At 41.2% G+C, this 22,666-nt stretch overlaps 2 protein-coding genes across 2 annotated transcripts; one reads left to right on the forward strand and one right to left on the reverse strand.

Moving 5' to 3' along the window:
• Nucleotides 1-6,533: 6,533 nt before the first annotated feature.
• Nucleotides 6,534-8,965, reverse strand: rsad2 (radical S-adenosyl methionine domain containing 2). The gene is made up of 6 exons (XM_058398359.1): nucleotides 8,593-8,965; nucleotides 8,120-8,281; nucleotides 7,651-7,880; nucleotides 7,405-7,554; nucleotides 7,194-7,226; nucleotides 6,534-7,021 (listed from the first exon to the last, which is right to left on the reverse strand). The coding sequence occupies exons 1-6, from the start codon at nucleotides 8,912-8,914 to the stop codon at nucleotides 6,857-6,859; spliced, it is 1,062 nt and encodes a 353-aa protein (XP_058254342.1). The 5' UTR covers nucleotides 8,915-8,965; the 3' UTR covers nucleotides 6,534-6,856.
• An 878-nt stretch (nucleotides 8,966-9,843) lies between these two features.
• Nucleotides 9,844-14,756, forward strand: cmpk2 (cytidine monophosphate (UMP-CMP) kinase 2, mitochondrial). Its single transcript, XM_058398358.1, has 5 exons — nucleotides 9,844-10,476; nucleotides 10,876-10,999; nucleotides 11,644-11,845; nucleotides 12,488-12,721; nucleotides 13,619-14,756. The coding sequence occupies exons 1-5, from the start codon at nucleotides 9,862-9,864 to the stop codon at nucleotides 13,752-13,754; spliced, it is 1,311 nt and encodes a 436-aa protein (XP_058254341.1). The 5' UTR covers nucleotides 9,844-9,861; the 3' UTR covers nucleotides 13,755-14,756.
• Nucleotides 14,757-22,666: the final 7,910 nt, after the last annotated feature.

Here is a 22,666-nt window from a genome sequence, read left to right on the forward strand (position 1 = left end):
TGAATATAACTGCTTCCTATCACAGCAGTTTTATAATAACACAAGTAACATTCTCTCACTTTCCTTGCAGTCAAAACAACCCTGTGAAATCCAGTGATCAGCTTTAGTAAATAAATGAAAGGTTTGGTTACCAGAAGGACGGGTGAAGATTCCTGGTGGTGTTCGTTTGGCAGCAGCTGAAGGATTGGCTCACCGACCTTAAAACACACAAACACAATCAGTAACTGCAATTAACACAATTGAGTGATGACACAATGAACAACCCCTTACCTGAATGCCATGGAAACTGTCCTCACAGATGTTATGGAAAGGGAATCCCTGCAAACGACAGTTAGATGAAACTCAAGATCTACAACTTCAGTTCATTTAAGTTCTCTTTTAATAAACGTTATAGTGGAATCTCTTCATGAGAGTAATAAATACTGTGATTACCTCGAGAGTCCAGCAGTGAGCAGTTTCAAGCCAGCGGAGCCGACTCTCTGGACTGTCTAGAAATAAAGGAACAAAACTCAACATTAGTAGAATGTGTGTGTGTGTGTGTGTGTTTGTATCTCAGCTGCAGCAGTGTACAATACCCCAGACTGGGAGATGGAGGAGTCTGTACTGTTGTCCTCAACATTACAGCAGGTGCTGTTCTGCTCTCCAGCACTGAAGTATCCATCGCTGTCTGAAGTTCTTTGTCGGTTGTCGCTGTTTGTAGAGATGAGTTGTTATAGAGTTGAGATGCTGTAGAGATGAGATGCTGTAGAGATAAGTTGTTTATCCGTATCCAATGAGAAGTCCAAATGCTGTGTGTTGATTTAAAAGTATTGGATGGATTGCATCATCACCATGGAGACAGTTTAAACCCAAATAAACAATACTAAGTGAACACGCAGGTGACGTCAGAGGTGCAGAGATTGCTCGCGACCCCACGTGGGATTGTTTGAGATACAGATTGGAGTTTCTGAATAAACTTCATGTATAAAATTTATAAATAATAATTAAAGCTTCCAGAAATAATAATAATAATAATAATAATAATAATAATAATAATAATAATAATAATAATAATAATAATAATAATGTAACGGGCATGCCGGCCCCAGCTACACGTTTCCGCTCTCAATCACCGGAATACTAATCACGTCACCTGCACGCAATCATCTCGGCGTCTATTTAAAGCCCCCTCTCGCTAACGTCAGCGGCGAGTATTAAGACTGTTTAGGTGCATGTGCCATAAGTGCATGCTCCGTTTGTCAGCCAACCTGCCTTTTCTGATTTATCTGAGTTACATTTTACCTACCTGCCCGTTTGCCTTTTTTAGTTATGCTTTTCCTGCTCCTGACTGAGTTCATTAAAGCACGTTTGGATTCTCTCTCTGCCTTCTGAGTCCTGTCCTTACAGAAATACTCGCCCCGCTATAAAAAGAAAAGACTCACCTGAACATGCAAGCCCTGAATTCCGACGGGCCTCCCATGCCGGACTTGCAGCAAATCCTCGCCGGACCACCTCCTGCACCAAATCCGATACCTCACCCCACGCTGATCCTCCCGCGCCCGCGGCCATGCGGAAGGCTGAATACATCCGGTCGAACATCAGCGTCGTCTCCAGCTGGGACTCTGTGGGTACTGCGATGAGTTCCGTCACTTTCTCCATACCTGCCCAGTCCATCCTCCATGCCCAGCAGTGAGTACCCTCCATCTAAGTTCCATTATCACCAACCCACGTTACCATGAAGCCATTTTAATTTATGACTCTCGATCTTATCCAGTTACCGTGCTCTTCGACTCTGGTGCGTCAGGGAATTTCATCTCCTCGCGTGCCCTGTCCACCTGTCACCTCCCCAGACACCGAAGCCCGACACGTTATCAAATAACAACTATCCAGGGAAAACTGCTGGGTCATGGGCTGGTGCAGTGGATCTCCCCAGAGTTGACCCTCCGAATTGGCTGTCTCCACGAAGAGACACTCTCCCTTCTGGTGTTGGAGGAAGCTTGGGTAGACATCATCCTGGGATGCCCCTGGTTAGCGCTCCACCAACCCTACATCAGGTGGAGCACCGGGAATATCAAAGAGTGGAGCGATTTCTGCTCACAGTCCTGCCTGCGAGCTCTCCCGATTCCGGTCCCTGAGACAGCCATTCTGGGGGCAACAACCATAGAGAGTCCCCAACAAAACAGCAATGTGGATGTTCCTGCTGAGTGTAAGAGCTACCAGGATGTCTTTAGTAAGGCCGCCGCGACAAAACTGCCACCACACCGACCTTGGGACTGTGCCATAACCCTTCTGCCCGAAGCTAAGATGCCTAAAGGGCGCATCTATCCATTGTCCATGCCGGAGCCACAAGCCATGGAGGAGTATATTCAGGAAGCACTACGCCAAGGCTTTATACGCCCGTCCACCTCCCCAGCGGCTTCTAGCTTCTTTTTTGTAGCCAAAAAAGATGGTGGGCTTCGGCCGTGCATAGATTACAGGAGTCTCAATTCCCAGACGGTAAAATTCGCCTACCCCCTGCCTTTAGTTCCTGCGGCGCTTGAGGAACTACGGGGAGCTCGCCATTTCACCAAGCTTGATCTGAGAAGTGCTTACAACTTGATCCGCATACGGCGCGGCGATGAGTGGAAGACAGCATTCATCACTCCATCCGGGCACTATGAATACCTAGTCATGCCGTATAGTCTCGCCAACGCCCCCGCGGTATTTCAAAGTTTCATGAACGAGATATTCCGGGACATGCTCCACCGGTTTGTGATTGTTTATATCGATGACGTCCTTATTTATTCATCCAACCAGTCGGAGCACATCGTTCATGTTCGGCAGGTGCTCGACAGTCTCCGCCATCACTGCCTCTATCTAAAGGTTGAAAAGTGCGAGTTCCACCATCCCAGCATCCAGTTCCTAGGTTATATCATCTCCGCAGAAGGTGTTCAGATGGATCAATCCAAGGTGGAAGCGGTGAAGAACTGGCCGCAACCTCAGTCAATCAAGGAACTTCAGCGCTTCCTGGGGTTTGCGAACTTTTACCGTCGGTTTATCGCCAACTTCAGCACACACACCGCGCCTCTCACCTCCCTCTTATGCGGCAACCCCAAGTCACTATGCTGGATGGCTCCAGCGGTTGAGGCCTTCAAGAAGTTAAAAGCCGCTTTCTGCTCAGCACCTACCCTCATGCACCCAGATCCCAAGCGACCATTTGTGGTAGAGGTGGACGCGTCAGCCTCAGCCATAGGGGCGGTGCTATTACAAAGAGGAGGTGAACCGCCTGCGCTCCGCCCGTGCACGTACTTCTCCAAGAAGTTATCCCCGGCGGAGCAAAATTACGACATCGGCAATAGGGAACTACTCGCCATTAAGCTGGCCCTAGAAGAGTGGCGGCATTGGCTGGAGGGAGCTAACCACCCATTCGAGGTTGTCACGGATCACAAGAACCTTCAGTACCTCAAAGAAGCGAAACGCTTGAATCCACGGCAAGCTCGTTGGGCGTTATTCTTCACCAGGTTTCATTTCACAGTCACATATCGCCCAGGAAACCGTAACACAAAGGCCGATGCTCTCTCCCGTATTCACTCCCCCGAGCCGCAGCAGGACGAAGACATGCCCATACTCCCTCCTGATCTCTTTGTCTGCCCTCTCATATGGGCCATCGACGAGGAGATCTGTGCCGCCACAGCCAACGAACCTGCTCCGCCAGGAGGTCCGGAAGGGAAGACATACGTGCCAACATCTCTTTGTATCTCTCTTCTGGATTCAGTACACTCCTCTCCGGGCTCTGGACATCCGGGCAGACAACGAACCCTCTCACTCCTAAAGGGAAGGTATTGGTGGCCTCAGTTGGCTCACGATGTAGTTCGTTTCGTGGGAGGATGCCCAGTGTGTGCCATAACATCTACACCACGCCATCTGCGTAAGCTCGTGCCCCTTCCTGTTCCTCATCGTCCCTGGTCTCATCTGGGAATCGATTTCACCACAGACTTACCCCCGTCCAACGGCCTCACCACCATCCTCGTTGTGGTGGATCGATTCTCCAAGATGTGCAAGTTACTACCTTTCAAGGGCCTGCCCACTGCTTGGGAGACAGCGGCGGCTCTGTTCCATCACATCTTCCAGCACTTTGGCCTCCCTGAAGACATTGTGTCCGACAGGGGACCGCAATTCGTCTCCAGATTATGGAGGAGCTTCTTTAAACAGCTGGGAGTGTCCGTAAGTCTGTCGTCTGGCTACCATCCTCAGACTAATGGTCAGACCGAGCGGAAGGTCCAAGAAGTGGCACGTTACCTCCGAGCTTACTGCCACGATCACCAGCACGACTGGAGCCAATACCTCCCTTGGGCCGAGTTCGCCCAGAACTCTCCGCCAAGAAACCACCGGACTCACTCCATTTCAGTGCGTACTCGGCTACCAGCTGCCTCTGTTCCCATGGTCGGGTGAACCATCAGAAATACTGTCGGTCAACCACTGGTTCAGAGAGAGTGAGAGGGTTTGGGAATCGGCACATGTACACCTGCGCCGCGCAGTGTGCCGGCAGAAGAGCCAGGCTGACTCGCGCCGGAAAGAAACACCTCAATACCATCCGGGCGACCGAGTCTGGCTCTCCACAACGGACATCCGGCTTAAGCTCCCTAGCAAAAAGCTCAGTCCCCGCTACATAGGTCCCTTCACCATCCGGCGGCCCATTAATGAAGTGACCTATGAGCTCAACCTGCCGGAGCACTACCGGATCTCACCATCCTTCCATGTCTCTGTGTTGAAACCATTTGCTAATCCTGTTCTCCCTCCTTCCACAGAGCCCGAGGTGTCGCCGCCACCTGAGATCGATGTTGGACAACACCGTTTACCAGGTCCGGGACATCCTGAACTCCAGGCGTCAGGGCGGCCGCCTGCAATATCTGGTCGACTGGGAAGGGTACGGATTGGAGGGACGTTCGTGGGTGGATCATGATGACATCCTCGATCCTTCTCTACTCGACGAATTCCACCAGCGCCGTCTGGACCTTCCCTTGGCCCGAGGGAACAAGAGATGTATGTTTTACTGCCACAAATAACCATGCCTGTGGATTTAAACCCAAAACAGCTGAGCTAACATTAAATATTAACCCTTGGACTATGCCTCTGGAAACACTGAATAACACTGAGGGGACAAAACAGAATAAGATAAAAAAAAAAGACAGCTCTGTCAGCATGGTGAATTCTTTCTCTGACAGTTTGTTAACCTTAGCTACTTCACCAGACTTCATAAATTGTCAAAACTTTAGATTGAGGACTGTTTTACGTCACCCTATCGAAGTTATTGTCTTTGTTTGTTTCTAACAAATTTAGTTTGGTCAATTCCACAATAAAATCACAATCAAACTAATATAAACTCCTGTAATCCTGGCCGGACAGTCCCTAAAGAATAGCATCATTGCATTGTGCAACATGTGAAAGTAGTCTCTGTATCATTAACTTTGTTACAGCAAAACATCTGTTTGAATAACTTGTCCTGTGGGATTCTATTCCAGTTGTACACCTCTTATCTCCACCAAATTCCCTATGAAGGGAGAATTATGAAAATGCAATGTCACCTTCTATTTATCTCTATATTATTGTTATAATACATTATCTAATCATTTCTGTATGCCATTTCATTGTGTATAATGATTTTATATATTCCATCCATTGTCTATACCCGCTTATTCCTAGTTAGGGTCATGGGGGTCTGCTGGAGCCTATTCCAGCGCACATAGGGTGAAAGGTAGGGGTACATATTGCAGGGCCACATATAGACAGACAACCACACACACTCACTCCTACGGGCAATTTAGAATTACCCATCAACCTGATGTACATGTTTTTGGACTGTGTGAGGAAACTGGAGTAAACCCACGCAGGCACGAGGAGAACATGCAAACTCCACACAGAAAGGTCCCTGCCTGTTCGAACCTGGGACTCAAACTCAGGACCTTCTTGCTGTGAGGCAACAGTGCTAACCACTAAGCCACCATGCTGCCCCTGATTTTATTTATTATTTTATATATTTTGTGAAAGATTTCTTTTTACAGAAGGTTCCAGGTAGAACCTTGATAATATGATAGAATGATAATAAGCATTACAGAAACCTTTCTTTACTGAGCATGTGTGTGACCAAGATTATTACAAACATGTTTACAGTATACAGGGTTGAAGTTGGCAACAACCTCTTTTAAGGATTAGTATTTTTTAGACAATGACTGCAGATAACACAATTCTTGTATATACCGTATTTGAAGAATACTAAATAATACTGAAGACACGAAGATGTAACTAAGCAACTTAAGAAGCAAATATGCAACCAGTCTACATACTGTAGCCAAACTGACAGAAATACAACACATAGGTATATGCAGGTAGAGCCTAGAGAGAGCCTGTTATGCCATGATATGAATATGTTGCCTACTGTACCTACTTTATTTACTGGAAGATCAGATCTGACACAAAAGAAATAAAAAATATTACAAATGAAACCTCTTATGAAATCTAATATAACAGAGCATTTTGTTACAAATATAAATCTTTATTTAGGAGACATATAGGCACAATACATTTGTTTTTTTAAAAGGGCATAAAATAGTATTTTGCAGAACTGCTACCAATAGCATACTAATAGCTTTAAACATGGAAAAATGGAATAGAATAAAATAAAATAATGCTTAAATAATAATAAGCTAATAAATATAAGCTAAAATAATGCTGTTTAAGTGACTGTTAAAATGAAATTAATAACAATAAAAGCCTTAAAACATAAATACAAAATGAAATAAAATTGCTTCCTTTAAGTGGTTGTTAAAATAGAAACTTAAATAAAAGTGCAGTCAACTTTAGGCTAACAACTATTACATGTGATTGACACTGCGGGATATCACCACTCAAGCTTCATATCTGCTTTGCTCCACACATATTTGCCCCCTCTTTTCAGAAACATCCTCTCATCAAATCCACTGAACTTTATAGCTTCCTCTACCCTGACATCCAGAATGGACTTTGATGGGTCTTTTCTGCCTGCTCGACAATCAAGGAAGCGCATCTGCAGGAGTAAAAAATAACTATGTTGAAGTATGTTCGTCATATATACACAGGAAATAATTGTTCTTTACATTACATTATAGTTTGTCAGAGATATACATGAAATTTAAAACTAAATTCAAAACTGACTTAGCATAGTATTCTGTATGAATAAACACTTAATAAACACTTACATATTCATCCAAAATCAAGTAGGAGTCTTTCATCTGCAAAATAAAGGTGAATAATACATTACATCTCAGAACTGTAAGTAACTTAATAATAAATAAAATGAATAATAATAAATAAAAATATATACTGCAATGCAATGCTCTGTATATATTTAAGCTTGTTAAACTAGATGCTGGATCTGGACCTGATATAGATCATTCTAATTTATATTACCTTTTGATTCGACTCTGGGACAAGACATTTTATGCTTTGGTGGCGGTCTAGGAAATCCTGGAACTCTTGATCAGTGATGAGAAATTTCTCTGCCTCTCGAAGGCTATTCTCGCCTGTGTTCTCACCCTCAATCAGGAGGCACTGAAACACCTACGGGATACATGAACACATTAGATATTTTGTACCTGCAGAATATGTGAAGCCCCATTACATCTACTACATGATGCTGAGATAAATGCTCCCTACCTTCCAGCGCACAGGATTAAGGCCAGTGATGTGCTCAGTCATGTCTTCCTGAACATTGAAGGTGTTGATGACTGAGTTGATTTTGAAAGCCACTCTGTACTGTCTGCACCAGTTCCGCACTTTGTACAGGTTGTCTATGTGGCTTTTTCTGCCCTGGGCTCGACCGATTACTTGGTTGGTTTCCTCATTAAAGCTGTCACAGGATACTGCTAGAATGTCCAAATACTCTCCTAGTAAAGACACAGATGACGTACATTGTCATTAGATTTTTCTATGTTTATAGATTTTGCTGTAATCTTAGCTTGAATGATAGATAAAAACAGATTAACGTCATCACATTTAGTCCACTGATAACAATTCTCATGCTCTTAGAGCAGTCAACATTTTGTCTAAATCATGAGCCGGAGCAAGAGATTATTGAATGAGGTGTTGCTGCCATCTACTGGTCAAATGGTTTCCTACAGCTTACCATATTTCTGGAACCACTTTTCCTTGATCATGCTTCCATTGCTGACGATACTGACGCTCGGTAACTGAAGCTCTTGTTTGCAGTATTGCACCAGTTCTCCCAGAAAGACACCCTTCTGGTGCAAGAAAGGTTCTCCACCCGAGAAGTTGATTTTCTCCATTCCTAATGAAAATAATAGTTGATAGGTAGAACAGGAGAAAAAGGTTAAGATCTAAATTAGGGATGATAGAAATTTTAGCCCTACTGACAAGTCAGTTACTTTTGTGGCAAACTCTATTCATATTCCACCCCTTTACAGCTGCCCAGTATAAACTTAAAAGGTATTTAATGAAATGATGTCTCTTGTGGCTTGCAGTGAAATCCATCCCTCCCTCCCTCCCTCCCTCCCTCCATCCATCCCTCAAGGGCAAATCATATGCAACTCATATAAACTCGTATAAAGTCCATGCGTCATTTCTGCATTATTCACCTACCTGCTTCTTTCAGGAGTAGTAGCCCTCTCTTTGCCTCATCTAGAGGCAAGACGAAGGACGTCTTTGCCGTGTGAAAGCAAAAGCCGCATTTATAATTGCACTGGCGGGTAAAATGATAATTCACACTGCTCGGTGTTGTGACTTCATTTGGCGCCGTGCTGCTGAGTTTAGGGCGTTTGGGCTGCATGCTCACCTGCGTCCGGTTCTCTCTCATCCAAAAAGAAAACACTCGTCTCACCACTTCCGAAAGAATAGAGTGCACATTACTAATACACAGCTGCAGGAGCATCCTCACCAAGGCTGCTTGATTGGAAAGCAACATGTTGTTGAGCTGCCGTGTCTCACCACTGTGTTTAGCTGACTGCTGAGCTGTGTTTATATAGGGAGCAGTGTAATAGACGAGGTGGAGAATGGGAAACGAAAGTGTGTCAGTTTGAACCAGAGCTTATTCTTGCAAATCGAAACCTATTCACACCAAGATCAGGCGATTACATAAACAAACGCTCACGCGCGCACACACACTCATCCAACACACACACACACACACACACCTCACCCTTTATGGTAAAACATTCAAGGAGCATTACACAGAGTTAAAATATTTCCTACGGTACCAAAGTTGCAAGGACAAGTTTCGTTTTCTAATAACACACACAAACACACACAAACCAACCACACAAACACACACACACTTTATTATGGCAACTTCACAGCTCATATTACTCACAACACTGAGTTATCAGAGACATAGAAACCTAGGAACATACACATGACTGAATATAAATGAATATAATTAGTATTGGATTCTTAAGACAAACAGAGCTGTGTGTGTTTATTCAATTATACACTGAATGCATGAATAGTAGTTGTTACAGGAGATTGACAGGCTAATAAAAAAGCGGGAAAATTTGCGCTGGAAAAAATATTGAATTATTCCCCCTTTCTCTGTACAAGTGCACTCATTAGTGCATGTGCATGCTTTTTTTTCTTCTTCTGTATTTCCGCTATGTTTATACGTTAATGTTTTTTAAACATGTAAAGAACTGAATACACAACATTATGTTTTTAACATTTTTAAGCAACCCTAGAAAACTCCTGGATTTGTTTATTCAAGGAAATTGAGGACAAGCTGAGGGCATTTGCAGATCAGCATTTGTGTTCGTCTTGCACAGAGGCGCTCTTTCAGCAGTTTAACCTTCAGCACTTTCGCTTTTCTTATAAGTTTCGCTTCTCGCTTTCTGCCTCCTAATAAACTGCGCTCGTGCAATCATGTTCACACTGCACTGTGAACGTATACTCGTATACAGAATGGCGAACAGATCCATGTCCCGTTTAGCACAATGGTGCTCCAGAGTATTTATGGTGGAAATCAACCAGAAGACAGAGCCGATTTATTTCGCATTAAGCTCAACACCAAGTGCTCGTAACAAGGAGTTGGAGGCGCTTTTCGGGAGCGGGAAGCTGTTTTCTGTGCACGCGCTTGGCGATGATAGAGTTCAGAGCGCTCGCTCTCACGCGCACCTTAAAAGCGCCCTGACTGAAGACCTGCCGCCAGGATGCCAGCTTTTAGACACGGCTTCTTTTCTCCCTGACGTCAAAAACTCGCTCGTGAGGGGATTCTTTTTGCGGGATAACTCTGTACTGTCCTCTGCGGAGCGAGTTGTAACCCACCTCCGGCAGAAAGGTTCAGTATGTGTGTTCACTTACACACGCGGACAAAACGGAGATTATCTCTGCTCAGATGAGGCTGACGAGCCTGCGGAGCGCGAGCGGAGGTATTACGTCACCCCTGCACCCGCGCCACTGCGTCATCCCTCAACACTGAACATTATAAACTCGGACGTGTTCTACCAAATGAAAGATGCTTACAAAGTGCTACAAGAGGTAATAGTCAGATACTGTTTTGGTTTATTTCTTTTAAAGCATTACGTCTTTCCAAATTAATAAATAATCAAACCTTTTGCATCATATCGCAGTCTTACTGGATGTCCTATATTCTAGATTGGAGATATGAAATTGTATCAGTGTGAAAGCCAAATGTTTGGTATTATGGCAACACGAACACATGTTGTTGTTTTGATTACTCCCTGTTTGGGGTCACCACTGTGAATCGTCTGGTCTGCATATTTGATTTGGCACAGGTTTTACACCGGATAGTAACACCAACACATACAAATACAAAACTCATAATCTTGTCCAGAAGTAGTGGAAAACTGTGCTATTCAAATACATTGCCCAGATGTGAGATGTGAGAAAGCCCTGATTGTGCTTTTGGGTCCCCAGTGCAGTGATGTCATACCAGAGTCCAAGGCAGTGTTGGAGCTGGTGGAGGCGCAACAGCTGGAATTAAACAGCATTCATGATGAAAGGTTTCCAGTCATTGTAATAGAGGGACTGGATGCTACAGGTGAGGAATAAGTCAGTAAGCCTTAACAAATGTCATGTCATTGAATTAAGACTTAGAGTTGAAGAGTACTTGAACAGCTGTAGTTAGAAGATACATATATAGTTGTATGTATCTTGTGCGGCTGCATACAAGGATCTTTGTGTAACTTAATTGCACTGACATACACCGATCAGGCATAATATTATGACCACCTGCCTAATATTGTGTTGGTCCCACTTTTGCTGCCCCACCTCGCAACTTATAGGAGTTAAAGGATACTTACAGAACCTAAAGGACTTACAGGGCTTAAAGGATACTTCTGATAGATACTGACCACTGCAGACCGGGAACACCCCACAAGAGCTGCAGTTTTGGAGATGCTCTGATCCAGTCGTCTAGCCATCACAATTTGGCCCTTGTCCGACTCGTTCAAATCCTTACGCTTGCCCATTTTTCCTGCTTCTATCACATAAACTTGGAAGACAAAATGTTCACTTGCTGCCTAATATATCCCACCCACTAACAGGTGCCATGATGAGATAATAATCAGTGTTATTCACTTCACCTCTCAGTGCTCATAATGTTATGGCTGATCGGTGTATGCCACTTTTAAGGTAGACAAAAGAGATTTGACAGGTTTCTCTCACTCCTATCAATGTAAACAGGTAAAACTACTCTCACCTGCAGTCTGCAGAAGGCCTTGGGTGCAGTTCTACTAAAATCTCCTCCTCAGTGCCTAGCTCACTTGAGACCACGCTTTGACTCAGAGCCACCACTCATTCGCAGGGCATTCTATGCCCTAGGGAACTACATCACTGCAGCACAGATAGCCAGAGAGTCATCACATGCTCCTGTGATTGCAGACAGGTACAAACTGTAGCAGACATGTACATAATAATTTTCACTTGTTTTAGAGATATGTGGGAATGAGTGTATAAGTGAAACAGAAAAGGGAGGCAAAGAGTAAAGTGTAAAGATATGCTACAGTCCAAATGTTATATATCACTGAAGCAGATAAAAGAAAGTACAAATTGTCATATTTTCATCAAATGCACCTAGAAAAAATGTTCTGTAGAGGGAGTAACAAGATGATGTAATCAACAGTAACCATCAAATGCCATCCAACAAGTCATATACTAACACTAAACAGTATGTTTAAATAATACAGAAGTTTATGTAACCGTGAAAAAGGTAGAAAAGACTGGAATAGACAAAATTAGAGTTTGCACAAGTGGATGGAAACTCTGATTAAGAGAGAAAGACAGGGAGAAAAAGACTGAAAGAGAGAATATAAATATTGATCTGTGTAGCCAAAACTAAAACTGAACTGTGTTATCTATTGGATTTCAATCTGGTTCATTCCGAATAAACAGAATGAGAGAGACAAACAGAGAAAAAAGAGAAAACTTGACACACAGAAAAAAAACTGAATTACTGAGAAATTACATCATTCCAGCAAAAAATTATTATTTTAAAAATAATTAAAAGTAGAGCGATTTCTCTTCTCAGGTACTGGCACAGCACTGCAGCGTATGCGATAGCCACGGCAGTGAGTGGACGAGAGGAGAACCTTCCAGCTGTTGGCTCAGAGATCTATGAGTGGCCCCATGACCTGCTGAGGCCCAGCATGGTCCTGCTGCTCAGTGTAAGCCCTGAGGAGAGGCTGCGCAGACTTTCACACAGAGGGCTCGACAAAACCGAGGAGGAAAGCCAGCTGGAGATCAATCACCTGTTTCGTCGCAAGTAGGTCAACTCATTTCTGTTTTCCACAATCCTGTTCAAATTTCATGCAGCGCAACCTGTGGTGCTTCATAAACCATGTGCAGAATAGATGGATTTGCTTATTAAAAACTGCAACATATGGTTCAGTCTATGGATCCATTTAACAGGCATGGTTTCTGTGAAATGCAAAACACTGATTACATAATGAAACAGAAACTTTTCTCTGTTCACTTTCTTTTCTGTCTCAATCCCTGTTTGGACTGGATTAGTTTTACATGGGGAGGAGACTTGATAACTCAATTGAAAACTATTGTACTGTAGCTAATGTACACTCTTATACAATTTACAACTTGCAGTGAAATGAAAACCCACTCACTCCTTCTATACTATGTATATAAATAAACAAAACCAAACTTAAGATTTAAGTTTAAAAAAAAAGTGTGAATAGAAATAGTAGAAGTAAGAAGATATGATAAAATGTGATGTGCAAGTATGTTATAATAGAACTATAATATAACAATTAAAAAAAAAAAAACTCTTAGACTTCGGTCAGTAAAAACAAACAAGTCAGTATTGTCAACCATTTTAGATTCCCAAACATTACTTTTCCAAGAGAACTTGAAATGTTACAGAAAAATGTCTGTATGTCAATAAAGAAAGTAACATATTACACAATACACCACTAGACATAAACAATGTAGTTTGTCAGGCTTTGCCTGCAAAAAACTCACAAGGATGTCATGTATGTTAGTTAAACATCTGGTGGTGCCAATGCTATGACTTGCTTTTTGAAATCAAAAAGAATGTTGCTTATGATAAATAGGAGTCCATAAAAATAAATGAACCACTGATTTTAAAAATCATATCTTTCATTTCAGCATGTTAAATCCACTACTCACTTTGTCTGCTTATTTCTAGAGTGGATGAAGCCTACAAGAGGATCCAGAACCCTGCCTGTATCGTCGTGGATGCCAATCCCAGCCCAGATCATGTGCTCCAACAAGTGCTGGGTTTAATTAGAAACAAATACAACTTGCAAACCCCAGGCCACTAGTGAACGTCATTTGATGCTGCAATACCTAAAATCTCCACAAGATGGTAGTATAATCCCACATTTTCCCTGGACAAATCAGTCCTCCAACCCCCCCCCGAAACATTCTCAGGTCTTAGACAGCATTGGCCGCACCAGAGGTTGATGGCTAATGGCCAGCAGGCATCAAAATCCTGTATCCTGACATGTCACAACCTGTTCACTTCCCACAGAGTAACACTGATGACACAAGAGAGAAAGTTATTATGAATGCTGGGACGAGATGTCAACTCCCATACACAGGGTTATAGCCTTGCATGTTCCATACGCTCAGTGTTATGTTTTTCCTCTCACACCGGAGTGTAGGAACTGAACCGAAGGGCTCAGTGAATTCATCAATCACTTCAATTAGATTTCTGCACAAGGGCCCATTGTTGGTCAGCGCAGCATTCAGTCCTCGGAGAGCTCAGAGAGCACGCCACATTAAGAGCTATCAGGGCCTCGTGGGCCAGGAAATTCTTCTAGTTGTAGGTGTTTCTCAGCATTTATAAAGAGCAATCCTGTAGGAACGTTGTTTTATTTCTCCCTGCTGTTTAGTGTGGGACATACTTTCCACTTTCCAGCTTTCAAAAAGCAAAATACTTTGAGATTACTGTCCAGTTGAGTTATACACAATACGTGCTTTCAGAGTAAGTTATATATTTACTGGTTTGTTTACAAATATTGGAAGATTCCTCACCATGAAAATGATATGCACTTTACTATTTAACAGTGGACATAACCGATATTAAAGCTCTTCCCTCTAAGAAGTAAACAGCTTTCTTGGCTGACTAAATATTTATCTGTAATAGCATTTATTTCTTCCTTCACGTATTCCTTATTTAATTCTTTGCATTGCAGTGTAGTTACAACACAAAATAATTAACGTGCAATGTGTAAGTAAGTGCAATCTGATATCTGTAATGATTATTCCAAGAAAGTACAATGTAAACTCTAAAGATTTGTTCTTACCAAAATAAAGCATTTAATATGATTCACAATTTTATAATGTGCATGTGCAAGACATTGTAATGCTAAATTTTACCTGGCCATGCTAAGCTTCCCTTTAATTAACCAAAGAAATATCCATCTAGCAACCTAACAGATACTTTACCTCAGGTACTTTAAGTTGTTGTTCTCAGGGAACCATAACATTGCAAGATCTGTTAAACATCCAAAGTACCATTAAGGAACCCACAGAGGAACCAAGATTAAGAAAATATTCCTGGGAAACTCTTGCAAAGTTTGAAGTCTTCTAAAGGTCCTTCTAAAGTGCACCAACTTATGTAATGTACTGTATATATTTCAAGTCTCAACACTCAAGCTTAAGGAGCAAACAAATTTGAAGTGAACTGATTCCTGTGGAGAGGTCGTTTGCTTTAACTTTAAAATCATGCCTTTGGTTAATCAAAAAAATCCTTAGTCTGAGAGAGTGCTAGTCCTGCTTTGAAGACAAACACAAACACAAACACACACACACACACACACACACACTCCCCATTGCAAATAGGCCTATAATTCATCTATATAGTCTTATAGTTACCCATGATAGCAAGATTAATTAGGGGTTTTAGTCATTATGAGTTTGGCACGGATATGGGCTGGGGAAGACAGTGTGACCCATCTTCCTCTCTCCCTCTCCCTCTCCCTCTCTCTCTTTCTCTCTCTCCCTCACTCTCTCTCTAACTCTCGCAGCAGCACTGGGGAGATGTATGTGAGAGGAGCATTCATACAGTAATTAATGGACTCCTGTAGATCACTGCCAGACGTCTTTCCACGCCGTTGCACACTCTCACACTCCCCTCAGCCAATTACTCAGACTGCATCTTTAACACAACTGTATTATATATTATATCCATACCTTTTCCCGTGCAGTGACGATTCATGGGTTTTATAGTAGAGATTGGTGACAATAACTTTCATGTGCATTAATCATTATTAGACATTGACTAGTATGAATGTGAGGGGAAACTTTTCTGCTTTAGTTTAGATTCCTGAGCACTCTTTCTCTCTCTCTCTCTCTCTCTCTCTCTCTCTCTTTTCACACACCAATTTTCCAACTATTTACATTAATTCCCACAGAGAAGCCCCAGGGTCTTAGGTTCAGTTGTCAACGAGAAGCTCACAGCCTTACAGGAGCTCAGTTATTTCTTTACTTTTTGCAATAAAGTGAACAGCAGTATTTACTATCCAAAAGCTACAGAAGAAAGTCTATGTGCTGGTAGTAAACATGTCTCGGTACCTAATACACTATAGCATTACAAATGTACGTCCAGACCTCATGTGCTCATAAAGACAAAATACATTACATTTACAACAGACAGATTTTAAAATGACATCTCTGACCATTTCTTCTGACCATTTCCATACTTGTGTACATTAAAGTCATGAGCACATGAAACCAGACACTAAAAAGTAGCCTATGATCAAAGCATGCACAACTGATGACCAGAGACTTTCCTGTAATCATAAATAATCACACATCCGACCAAACAGATCTACACCGACTGTTGCAATGCACATCTGGTCATGTGTGTGTTGTGAAATATGCAACAGCTGGCCCATATCAGTATGCTCCATCCGGGAAAGAGTGGAAACTCAACATACTTCTCTTCCACATATACTGCGCACACCATGTAGCGACTCCTTCAATATTTCATCACTGCATCCAGGAAAAAAACCCACACTTAATTAAAGTTGCAGAAGCAAGAAAGTCAACAAGGGCCACCTAAGTTTTGGATCAAATGGAAGCTGTCCATGAGACCCTGAATAATGTGAAACGTGGTGTGAGTGATTGGCTGATGCTATAAGAGTTTGGTCCTAAAGGCTTGGAAGCCTGGCACCAATGCACTAATACCACCAAGCCAGGATGAGCTGCCAAACTGAGGGTTACAGGGTGGATCACAGTTTGGGAAGGTGTGTGTTTATGTGGTTGTGAAGCACTGGGGATTCCTGGCTTCAGATCATGTGTGTGCTACTAGATCTGTTCCTCGCTACTTCCTGTTACATTTAAGACTTGAGTGCCTGAGTGGAGGCTTGACATAATTGATATAACTAATTAACGGTTATCCATGTAAACGCAGATGTCGTTGAATATAAATGAAATATAATGATCTAGGACTGTATAAAATCCAATCACATTTTGTTAAACACACACTATGCACTCACCCGCCACTTTATTAGGAACACAGGTACATCTGCTTTTTTATGCAGTTATCAAATCAGCCAAACATGTGGCAGCGACACAATGCAAAAAAAAAAAAAAATCATTCAGTCAAGAGCTTCTAGTAATGTTTACATGAAATATCTGTTGTTGTTTGTGCCAGACGGGCCAACATATTGTGTATTTCAGAGACTGATTTGGGATTTTCACACACAACAATCTCTAAAGATAATAAAGAATGATACAGAAAAAAAACAGTAAACAGCAATTGTGTGGGTGGAAATACTTTGTGAGAGAGATTAGAGGAGAATGGACAGACTGGTTCGAGCTGGCAGGAAGGCTAACTTACCACTCTAAACAACCGTGGTGAGCAGAAAAGCAGCTTACTTAGTGAACTTATAAGCCACAGAAGACCACACCAGGTTTCACTATATTTGATAATTAAAGCCAGAAGGCTACAATTGGCTACATGCTTACTGTAACTGCATGATTGAGGACTGGAAAAAAGGCCAGGCAATACTGCATGATTTTATGGATTGTGCTGCTCCCTGATTGGAGGATCTGGAAATTGCATGAAGGAGTGGGAGTCCAGGTGTTCTTATCAAAGCAGCTGGTAAGTGTATATTATCAGTACATCGATAGTATATTGTAAAAAATATATACATATATCTAATTTACACTTTATTCTGTAAGTACCTAGTCTAAAATATAGATATCAATACAGTCATGTATACAGTATATAACTTGCAGTGAATTGAAAACCCGGCCCCTCCTCCTTAGACTGTGCATATAAATATCTAAGCTTATGGAACTAAATTAAAAATAGGGTGAATGGAAATAAGAAATAATAAAATATGATAGAAAATGTGCAAACATTATAGAATGAAAAGTGATATTTTAACATGAAGGTGAATTTCATGTAGTAATAGTAACAGTGCATTGTGCAGAATGGCAGTGGAGTAAATGTGTCTTTATGGATTCCTTAGGGATCTTACATTGGGCATGTCAGTGTTGAGGAGTCTGATGGCCTGAGGGGAAAAAGCTCCTCATGAGCCTCTCAGTTTTAGCCATCATCGTACAGAACGGCTGATTGCAACAGTTACCAGGGTGATTGAATTCCTTGGTGATTTTAGTAGTATGTGATACACAGTGTTGAGGAAAGCTACATTAGATTCATTGACTCATAACAAGCTACTAAGCAAAAGTAGCTAACTACATTGAAGTTACTTTGTCAAACTGAGGAAAAGCAATGATGAAATTAATACTTAATCATTAAACTTAACATGCAACAATATTTCCATTACTGGTTTGCATAGGTTACAACATATATGTTGTGTGTGAATATTTACTAGTCCCAGAAGTTGATATATTTGGCATTGGAGGTTTGATAGTCTTGTTTTTATCATTAAAAGAACACATCCTCTGGTACTGGTATTTTTCTTAGGAGCCCTGGTCTTAGCTCTAGATGGATACTCCAACAGTGGGTACATTAAGATTTTTAATTATTTGAAAAGAGAAAGGCAGTGTGGAGTTTTGTCTCACTACATTTCCTGGAAAAAGGAACTGGAAAAATCAATAAAAACATCTAAAGACTGAAAATAAGTGGACAAATTAATCAGCTTAGCTTGCCAAACATCTTAGCATACTGTAGTGATTGCTGATAAGCTCACCTTTGTCGAAAGCATTTCCTTTCATCGAGAAATAGGTTTTATCACCAGCAAGATTAGCCTACTCTTACTCGGATGTTGGGTTGGAACCCTACAGCGTGTTCCTGGAGATTCTACAGGATGAAGTGTTAAATATTTAAACACACAAGGAAATGTCATTAAAAACGTATAACACCACATCCAACCTTCATCTCCATATTTTTCAGTTGTCTCGTCCAGTCTTCCGACAGTCATAGCTCACCGAAGTGTGACACAACACACCTTATTATCCACAGCTTCGCTCTCCTACCGTGAGCTCGATGTGTCATCATGCTCCAGGAAACGAGCTGAGTGTTGACTGCACATTCATAAAATCAGCATCAGTTGATTTTCTACTGAACGTGAAAAAAATAATATTCAGGGAAAAAAAAAACATGGAGAATGAGGAAAAATATAGAACTGCTGACAGCTCAACTAGACCAATGAGTCATAACAAGAAAAAACAAGTTGCGAATAAAATTTGGCTCGGTTAAATGTTTTCACAGTAATGTCTCGGCAGTTAATCAGTTGATTCACTGTATTGTCAATGTTTTCTGTTTTAGCTGACCACTCTAAGTAATTGATTTCATGTGGCAAGCTTGGAACGCTCATTTTGTGCTCCAGGTCTCTCTCTCTCTCTCTCTCTCTCTTTCTCTCTCTCTCTCAACCCCTACTCACACAGCATCCTCTCTGTTCCCCAAAGGAATAAATCAAAGACCAAGGCTGCTGAGTTGTTTCACAGCTGTGTATCCGTTTTTTTTCTTAAAAAAAAGAAAAAGACAAAAAAGATCTATTTTTGTTTTGCTGCCATTAATGGCAAGACCTGTTTAAAGCTCCATCAACTGTCATAGAAGCTCAGATTCAAATTCCAGCTTTCATATTGTTTTGGTATATGGCATGTTTTGCCCTATATGACAATGTTTTTCTTTTCACAGATGCTGAAAATAAAATGGTAGCAACATCAGAAAAAAAAAAAAAACCTCAAACATTGCCCAGCTACCCAAATGAAAAAGAAGTCACTTGATATGTATCTTGTATTTAAATTTCAGTGTCAGGGGAAAACATAAGTATCTGGTTGAATCCTAAATGGATCCTTACTCTTTATATATAAACACATAATAAATAGAATAACGTCTTATATACTGTATATGCATATATCTATTATATGAAAATGTGTTGACAGTTTGATCTCGTTATTCAACGCATGCATGCTATAGTTACAAATGCAACAGAAAGCTTTGGGAATGAATTCAGATTGATGTAGAATTAATCTAGGGCTCATACAGATTAAGGCATTGTAAACTAATATATGAGCAAGCTGAAATACTATTAAACAGCAAACATGTTCCTGAATAAGAAAAATGGTTATGTATTTACAAATTAGAGTCAAGTCATATTTACATTTAAATCATATTTACAAAATGCTATCATGTCTATCAAAAAGACAAAAAAAACAACAACAACAACAACAAAAACAACAACAAAAAAAAGCAGCAGTGGCAAGTAGTTGTTAGGGAAAAAAAACAAGAAGGAAAGGGTTACTTTACTGTAGTTTTTATTACTTGCACTGCAAATAAAGAGAGTTTAAATTGAAAACCAGTGTGCAGTGTGCATGTGGTGGTCATTGATCGCTCATTAGGAAACAAACAGGATCAGACTGGCTGTTGGGAAACATTAGTGATCAGTAGGGAACGTCAGGTGGTGCAAGCAGAACTTTTATAACCAGCAGCTGTCATGAGACCTGGAGAGGTGTATCATTAGGAGTATATATAAAAAACAATCAGAAAAAAAAAAAAGAAAAATATGATTAGTATGTGGCAATCCCATACTTCCACACCATAAGTCACATTACGGCAGGAGAGGGGGGTGTATGGGGGTGTTATTAGGGCCTGGTGGAGTTTACTAGCTAGTATACCTTACATAGATCACCTGTCAGTAAGATCTATCACCCTGAATAGTTAAACATATTAAATGCATTTAACAAAGACATTTTAAACTGTTTACATTCCTACAACAGCACAATTTCACTGCAATCCCCAACTCACTATATTGTAGAATGCAGTTATTAAACATTATAGCTAATATACTTGTATCTGCACTAAGCGTCTAATGTCATTTAATACAATTGAGTAGCTTAGCTTAATATGATGTGCCAGATTGCCAGTTATCATCTTGGCATTCCAAGTTTATCAGATTTGGCATCAAAATACAGTAAAGCCTTAAAATCAGCTACAAGATCATATTACTTTAGTGATTAAACGTATTAACAGTTGCCTTAAGTGATAGGCTGCATGTTGAAATGTAAGCATTTTTCTTTAAAGCGGTGTGAACCTTTATTCCATTATCATCATCATCATCATCATTAATATTATAATCATCATCATGCTATGCATCGAATTAAAATACAGGAGCTAAATTCCACTCTTCAATTAACATAAACCAGACATAAGCTCCACTTTCTGAAATCTTCCCCGAAATTTAACCCCTGGTTACATCTGCAACAGCAACTGAAAACATGAATGCTAATCAAATCACTAGATACCCTACAGTAAAACCATGCTCCACTAATCATGCCTGTTTGTAAATATTTTACAAGCCCCTTGTCACCGTTAGAGAGTGTTTCAGTCTGGACATTGCCCAGATTTCCTTTAAACTATCGTTTTTTTTTGTCACAGGCTGTTGGAAAGTGCAGTGCTGAAAGCCCCTAGGGTGGAGAGAGAGACTATCTAGATCCCAGTTTCTTATCCCAACTAAGCCCTTGAATCCCTCTACACCCATTTAGCCTTCTCACCCGTGAGCTTAAGACCCAGGCATCTTCTTACTTCACAGCCCCCTTCACTCCACCATGTTAAAATAGCGAGTTTATAGCCGTTCATCTCAATAATCAATCCTGTGTGTGTGCTTGGTGGGTAAGAACGAGGCAGGCTAACAAGAGGGCAGGCTTTCTGCCAACTTCCAAGTGCTCTGTTCATTTTTCTTCTTCTGTCCTTTATTTTCAAAGGTAACTTTTCAAAGTATGTCCCTCGGAGGCTGAAAAAGGCACCGGAGGTCGCACAGTTTGATAAGCCATCAATCTGAAATGTCTCTGATGAAGACCTTTTAAAGAGGTGGGTTGCACGGCAACGCATAGAAGGTCATTAATACAGTTTGCATTTACATTGTGCAAATATGACACAGGGAAGAAATAAGGATTTGGCACCAAATCATGAATGCTGTAGAAGTTCAATGTATGCACATACTTCACATCTAAACTCCACATGCTGTTACATTGTGTTTTGAGGCAGATTTCAGTGGGAACGCTGGGCCTCATTTATCAATCTTTTAGTAAAGTTGAGTGTAAACATTTGTGTAAGCCAAAGCGAGCGATTCTCTTCATACTCGGATGCGTTTGTTGAAGAATGCCAGTCACCCGTAAAGTGCAAAGCATGATCCTGACACAGCTCATTTGCTTTTATTGTTTTCTATAAGTTGCTCTGGATAAGGGTGTTGGCTAAATGCTGTATATGTAATAAATGTAAACAATTTATGCTTTACAGTATACATTAATCCATATATGAAGCAGTAATCCATGCAAAGTAGGTGGCTTGAAGTTGATCAAGTTGAGCTTGATATCAATTTACACATTAACCTTTATAAATTTGCCAGTGTTTTTCTGAAATTCAGCACCAAATTTCTTGTGTAATTGGTCCTGTGAATATATTTTCGAGTAAATTTGTTCATATCCATATACTGTATGTTCACCATTTCCCTATTCACAAAAATCTGCTTTGCATCCCACTGTGATCAGCTGCAACATTAAAACCACCTGCCCAATATTGTGTAGGTTCCCCCTGTGCCACCAAAACAGCTAGGTCCCATTGAGACATCGACAAGACCTCGACCTCTAAACAGTAGAATATGGCACCAAGACATTAGCAGCAGATCCTTCAAGTCCTGTAATTTGTGAGCTGGGTTCTTTATGGATTGGACTAGTTTATCCAGCACATCCTACAGATTCTCAACTGGACGGAGATCTGGTGAATTTGAAGGCCAGGTCAACACCTTGAACT

The sequence above is a fragment of the Hemibagrus wyckioides genome, linkage group LG09, assembly GCF_019097595.1.
Source record: "Hemibagrus wyckioides isolate EC202008001 linkage group LG09, SWU_Hwy_1.0, whole genome shotgun sequence".
NCBI lineage: Eukaryota > Metazoa > Chordata > Actinopteri > Siluriformes > Bagridae > Hemibagrus > Hemibagrus wyckioides.

Coding starts and splice junctions, on each gene's coding strand:
- rsad2 (XM_058398359.1), bottom strand. CDS start 8,914: ATGTTGCTTTCCAATCAAGCAGCCTTGGTGAGGATGCTCCTGCAGCTG. Junction 7,881..8,119: donor AAAGTGGTTCCAGAAATATG/GTAAGCTGTAGG, acceptor TGTCTTTACTAG/GAGAGTATTTGGACATTCTA. Junction 7,022..7,193: donor ACTTGATTTTGGATGAATAT/GTAAGTGTTTAT, acceptor TTACTCCTGCAG/ATGCGCTTCCTTGATTGTCG.
- cmpk2 (XM_058398358.1), top strand. CDS start 9,862: ATGTTCACACTGCACTGTGAACGTATACTCGTATACAGAATGGCGAAC. Junction 11,000..11,643: donor AGAGGGACTGGATGCTACAG/GTGAGGAATAAG, acceptor CAATGTAAACAG/GTAAAACTACTCTCACCTGC. Junction 11,846..12,487: donor GCTCCTGTGATTGCAGACAG/GTACAAACTGTA, acceptor TTCTCTTCTCAG/GTACTGGCACAGCACTGCAG.